Here is a 6,170-nt window from a genome sequence, read left to right as displayed (position 1 = left end):
GGTTCCCCCCCCCCCCCCCTCTCCTGGGGCGGTGCTACTGACGTGTCTTTGGGCCATTCCCAAAGGGGGGACATTAACCTGTTCTTATGCACAGTAGAATTGCAAATGGGCTGATTCATCAATGTCATGCTCCTAACTGCCTGAACTGCAACAGGAAGCTGCTGCTTTTTCTTTCCTAATCCTTACTATCATCATTTTTCTTCTACCTCTTTTGTATGTTTGTCACACTTGTGATCCATTATTTCCGGGGTGCCTTGATAGTCGAAGCAGACTTTGTGCTGTTGAAGCTCGAGTGGTGAGCAGAGTAAGTCTGATTCCTTGTAAGGACTTCTCTGTTGACATCCACCCCTTATCGCTCAAATGATCTTATGCAGTTGTGAGCGCTGTAAAACTTACTAAAACTTTAAAAAACTAAGGACATGGGTTGGAACCTCGTCAGGGACCTGTTGTGTCCTTAGGAAAGGCACTTTTGATTGTTTTAGTAAGGTCTTACGGCGCTCGAAACTGCATACGGTCATATGAGTGTCAACAGAGAAGTCCAAACGGGGAATCAGGCTTACTCTGCTCATCTCTCTAGCCTCAGCAGCACAAAGTCTGCTTCGAAAAGGCACTTTACATGAATTTTTCTCACTTCACCCAGGTGGGAATGAGTGCTTGACTGTAGGTGACGAAAAATCTTTTCAGTTTGTTAGTGTTTTAGCAAGTGTAATCTGCTTCCTGCACTGTATGACTGTATGCTTCTTGGGGAGCCGAGAATATTTCTGAGAGTTCTAGTCTGCTGGGGTAACAATATAGATTGCAAAGTGCTTAGAGCTTGCTGTTGAGGGAGGATGTCATAGGCATAATACAAATACTATTTAACTTAGGGGAAAGATTTTGAGGAATCCGTGGTTTTTGCGTTGTACTTGTTTAAGTTTGCTGTGCTGGGCTGTATTCAGTATTTTGTATGGGCCGTGCTGAAACTTGTGTGCTTTTATTGAAACTCAAAAAAATGTTTCTCCTTCTCTTTTCTACAGGGTTTGGCGGTAACAGCTCATTCAGGTAGAGTGGTGTTCTTGTTTTCCTCCAGTTTTGTGAGCTCAGCAATGTGTCATTTGTAGCTACTTCTGTTGTACAGTCCGTGCCGACTTTAAGCACGCCGGCATAACGCACATTTCGGACTCAAGCACGCTAAACGGCTCTTACCGAATTTTCGCTATATAAATTACACGCCTTTAAGCACGGTAACTTCGGCTTTGGGCACGCTTCATTTACAAGACAGTCAATACTTTCACGATGACCCATCGAAGTTCGAACACAGTCTACACCGCAGCAGTGGAGTGTGGTAAAGAGAAACACAAAGAACGCAAGTGATGGACACACATGCGCGCGCGGAGAGGAAGGCTGAGAGATGCACACAGCCGCGTGCGTGGACATAGGATCTAGCCTAGGGCAAAGCTACACACAGACGAAAAAATACAAAGAGAGTCTGGGAGACGAGAAAAGAAGGCAGGCTGCAATTTCACCTTATTGCCCCTCGCTATCCGATAATCCTGATTTAATTTGGTATCACACGCGAGGTGGGATCAAAGACGGTGTATTCTTTGGGGGGATGAAGGCAGTGGTATGAATGTGGTACAGCAGGCAGTGGTACCCACAGGTAGTGTACGTAGGCCTCGTGTGCTGTATCGTGACTGGCTGTCTAAATTTAAGTTTTCATTTCCCATTTGACCAGAAAAAAAAACATACATACAAATTAAAACTACCATGGCGGGTAAAAATAACAGTGCACACTTTTGCGGGTCCACTATAGGCCTACTTACAAACAAAGGGAAATAGCACAGGAAATTTTCTACATGAAAATCTCTGGATTATGTCTACTTCGCACTCAAGCACGCTCCGGAATTAAGCACGCTTATGCTTTCTCTCGGTGACCGTGCTTAAAGCCGGCGTTGACTGTACTGATTCAAAATAAAGTGTATAAAGTTTGGTGGAAAGAGTTGAAGAATAAGTTATTCCAAGAGGTTTCAAGAAATTCAAAATAAAATTTGGTCAAAAGAGTTGAAGAACAAGTTATTCCAAAAGCTTTCAAGAGATTCCAGATGAAGTGTATAAAGTTTGGTCAAAAGAGTTGAAGAATAAGTTATACCAAGAGGTTTCAAGAGATTCCAAATGAAACATGTTTGGCTGTGTTCCTTTCAGAGATTTAAAAATGTGTTATTCCCAAGAGGTCTCTGTACACTTGGGACAGGGTGAGGGGGAAGATGCACTTGTGTGGGTGGTTGGCGGGTGCTCTGGTGTGGTTTGCTTCTTCTTTCCTATGAAACATCTATCGCCTTTATCCTTTCCTGTACAACTTAGCTCTCTGGACTCAGTTATCCGAGGATGTGGGTGAAGGACTGTAATTTCACTCTGTTTCCTTATTTCCTTCCTAGTTTTGTGATTGAAGAAAAACGAATGCCCAAGTCATGGTTCTGAAATGGACACTCTTTTTCTTTTTAACCTTTTCAAAACCTAATTTTAAAAATGACTTAGTGGGTGGTTGGCGGGTGCTCCGAAGTGGTTTGCTCCTTCTTTCGCATCAGACAGCTGTCGTCCTGATCTCTCCTCCTTGTTTTTTTGTGTTTGTTACTCTCTCCTAACACCTCTAGTCTTTGGCGCTCATAGGACCTATTTGTGATGCAAGTGCCATAAAACACTTACTAAAACAAAAATAACTTGGGCCATTTTGGAATAATGTTGATGATAGATTTAATTGCTGGATTCTGCCCTCTGTTTTTCCAGTGCCAATCCTGCGTTCAGCTCTTACAGAGGCTAAGTGAAGCAGAGAGAGAGAAGATGACCACAGCACTGGTTAGAGCCTACACACGAGAGATGACGAACGGACGAACAACTTCACCGCGTGCGAACCAACAGGCTCTGCAGTGGCTACTGGGATTGATGCTCCTAAGTTCTGAGCTATTCTCATGCTTCATTTCTTGCCTTATTGACCTTGTATCCCTCCTTATCTACGTGTGTTTATTTTCTTTGTTAAAGTTAAATTCATTCCGTAACAGAAGATGAAGTAATTTGTAAGTTGTTTTTCTATATTTGAACTTATTAGTGAGACTACTCGCCCTACCTTTTTTGGGTGTTTTTGTTAAATTTCTGTGATTTTTTTTTCAATTAGCTGTTCATCGTGTCGTGGAAAAGAGGATGTGGAAGTGAGTCGACTTCGGAGACCAGTTTCTGGAAATGTTTTTGTGTTCAAATTATAGAGAAATGATAAGTGAAAATGAGACAAGTCCTTCTACTCACACTCATTATGGTAACGACACTACCAAAAGCGCTGATTCTAACTTGTTAATTTTATTTTTTCCGGCCAGTTTTAGTTTGGAACTGCTTTACATGACTTTTGGTGATAAATAAATGGAAGGTCTTTGTAAATGTTTTCTTGTTGTTTTATTTGCTGTTGGTGTTGTTATCAGTCCAGATTTTATTTTCTAATGGTTGAAAAGTAATAGACAAGTAGCTACCTGAGAATTACAAAGTTTTATATATGGCATTTTTGGCCGATTTGAGTTATTAAGTCCATGAGGTCAGGAACAAAATGTTCTGTCTCTGCTCTATCAAAATTGTACAGTTATTCGGAGTCGTTATCAAGTTATCAAGATATTCAAAGAATTGCATATGAAAAAGCTTGACATGGTGTGAAACTCGAAATCTTTGACGTCAAATTTTTCAAAACTAGGTACTGATTAGACGGAACTTTGTTATTCTCAGGTAACGAGGTGTCAGGATTGACGAAAAACAAATTTCTCTCAGAACGTGAATTGATGTGCGATAGGGAATGACCAGGATAATTTTATAGTATAGGTTTTTTGAGACAGAGCATTCAAGCAGAGAAATAAGTTTTGGAACCCTGACTACAGATGTCTGTTTTACATCGAGCACTTAATTTAATAATGATGAGTCAGTGCGGTTGACTTCAAGGAATGATTGTAGTGATGAGAGTTTTACGTCACTTGCAGCACAATTAGGTCATATATAAGTGTCGAGTTGTTACAAGAGAGTAGGATTGGAAAGAAGAAGAGGAAAAGAGGTTTAGATGATATATGTTTGATAGGAAAGAAGGAGCAAACCACACCTGAGCACCCTCTGGTTTGGCGGGTGCTCTGGTGCGGTTTGCTCCTTCTTTCCTATCAAACATCTATCGTCCTTATCTCCCCTTGTTCTTTTTTGTGTTTGTTACTCTCTTGTAACACCTCTAATCTTCTGGCGCTCATATGACCTTATGCAGTTGCGAGCGCCGTAAAACCTCTACTAAAACTAAAAGGCACCCTGTGGTGAAAGAGAAAGGTGGTGGGTGGACCGTTGTGTAACAGAATGGAAAAGGAACTTTTTGAAATGTTAGAGTGCGTCCGTTGTTTGATAAAGAGCCTAGCCTTTACATTGTTGATGTGTGTGGGTGGTTGGCAGGTGCTGTGGTGTGTGCTTTGCCTCTTCTTTCCTAGAAAAAAACTATTGTCCTAATCTCTCCTCCTTTTCTTTCTATGTTACTCTCCACGAGCACTTCTAATCTTCGGCTTATATTTTTAATGTGACCTATTTGTGTTGCAAGTGCCGTAAAACTCAAACTAAAACAAGCACTAAACGTCTTCCCACTGGGGTGTGCTAAGATTCTCAAGGAAGTTTGAAGCTCAACTCCCAGCATGACCCACATTTTTCTCATCCTTCAGTTCTTGGCATACATTTTCCTCTGTTTTTCTATGTAGGGGTTCTTATGCCCCCATCAAGAAATGTGAGGCATCGTGGTGGAATCAGGCTCTCGTCAATTTTTGAGCATGTAGGGCTATTGGCATCATCGTAAAGCTTGTTCACTTGTGTTTATTTGGAGGAAAAAAAATGTCCATTTATCTTGAATACAAGTCGAGATATTTGCGAATGAAGGAGGTGGGGGTCACCTGTTTTCAGAGGTAAAATTAGTGAGAAAATGGCCGCCAAAGATTAGTTATTTCCTTAGGTTTTTAGAGTCAGTGGTAACTGAAAATTTACATTTTTTGTGCCTTTAATCGTTTTTCAGAAAAATCCACATAGAAATTAGTTCTTTAACTTTAATGGGCATGAAAGGTGTTGAGCCAAAAAACAAAAATTTGATAAAAATTCACAAACCAACAGAAAAAAGCAAGTTTCTTCACTTTGGTTATTTTGACGAGAGGCTGATTCTACCACGCTGCCTGACAAATAGTGTCACGACACGGTGGAATCAGGCGCTCGTCAATTTTTGTGCGTAGGGAGTTATTAGTCTTATCTTAAAGTAAAGCTTACTCATTTGTCTCGCATTTGGCAAAAAAAAAATACCCTTTCATCTTGAGCAGAAGTCGAGATATTGCGATTGAAGGGGATGGGGTGGCCTGGTTTCAGAGGTAAAATTAGCTAGAAAATAGCCGCCAAAGTTTGTTAACTTTCAAAGCTTGAGTGTCCAAGGAAGTACGAAATTTGCATTTTTTGTGTCTTTGAACTACATTTTTCAGTAAAATCCACCCAGAAATGTGTATTTAAATGGATATGAAAGGTGTTGAGTTGATAAAGATTGTCATTGTCATGTCAACAGAGAAGTCTTTACGGGGAATCAGACTTTCTCTGCTCACTTAGATCCTCAACAGCACAAAGTCTGCTTCAATTATCAAGGCACCCATGAAATAGCAGTTCACAAGAGAGTGACAAACATACAAAAGAAGTAGAGGGAAAATGACGATAGTAAGGATAAGGAAAGAAAAAGCAGCAGTTCCCACTTTGCTATTCCGGCACAGTATGAGCATAACATTGATAAATCAGCCCATTTACTATTCTACTGTGCATAAGAACATGTTAATATCCCCCCTTTGGGAATGGCTTAAAGACACTTCAGTCAGCACTGCCTGGGGCAGGGGGCCGGTCAAACTTGGATGTACTGCATGACGACTAAGCCTATGCCTGACTGCTACACCACAGACGCTGGCCTTACTTTTTTCTCTCTCTTAGCCCAGAGACCTGTCAAGATCCGAAATGTCCAAACTCAGAAATGACCAACCGTGTGTCTTGAAAAGCATTACATTTCAACAAAGCAAAGCGTACATAAAAGACATTATATCCCAACTACTGCTACATCTATAAGTAAAAGGCAAGCTCTTTAATATTATATTATTATTTATTATATATAGGTCTAGTGT

The 6,170-nt window shown here is 40.7% G+C and overlaps 1 protein-coding gene across 1 annotated transcript in view; it reads left to right on the top strand.

Annotated features, from left to right (window-relative positions):
• The window catches only part of LOC101847336 (nuclear pore complex protein Nup214), a gene marked incomplete in the record, with an annotated part of 78,699 nt that extends 75,294 nt beyond the window's left edge, over positions 1-3,405 (top strand). Inside the window, 2 exon segments of the mRNA XM_013082099.2 lie at positions 1,017-1,041; positions 2,764-3,405. Of these exon segments, the coding sequence (XP_012937553.1) occupies positions 1,017-1,041; positions 2,764-2,797 (59 nt within the window).
• Between the last annotated feature and the right edge of the window lie 2,765 nt (positions 3,406-6,170).

This window comes from Aplysia californica, unplaced genomic scaffold, assembly GCF_000002075.1.
Source record: "Aplysia californica isolate F4 #8 unplaced genomic scaffold, AplCal3.0 scaffold00158, whole genome shotgun sequence".
Lineage (NCBI taxonomy): Eukaryota > Metazoa > Mollusca > Gastropoda > Aplysiida > Aplysiidae > Aplysia > Aplysia californica.
The sequence above is the reverse complement of the archived record's forward strand: the minus strand, read 5'-3'. Positions and strand labels throughout refer to the sequence as shown.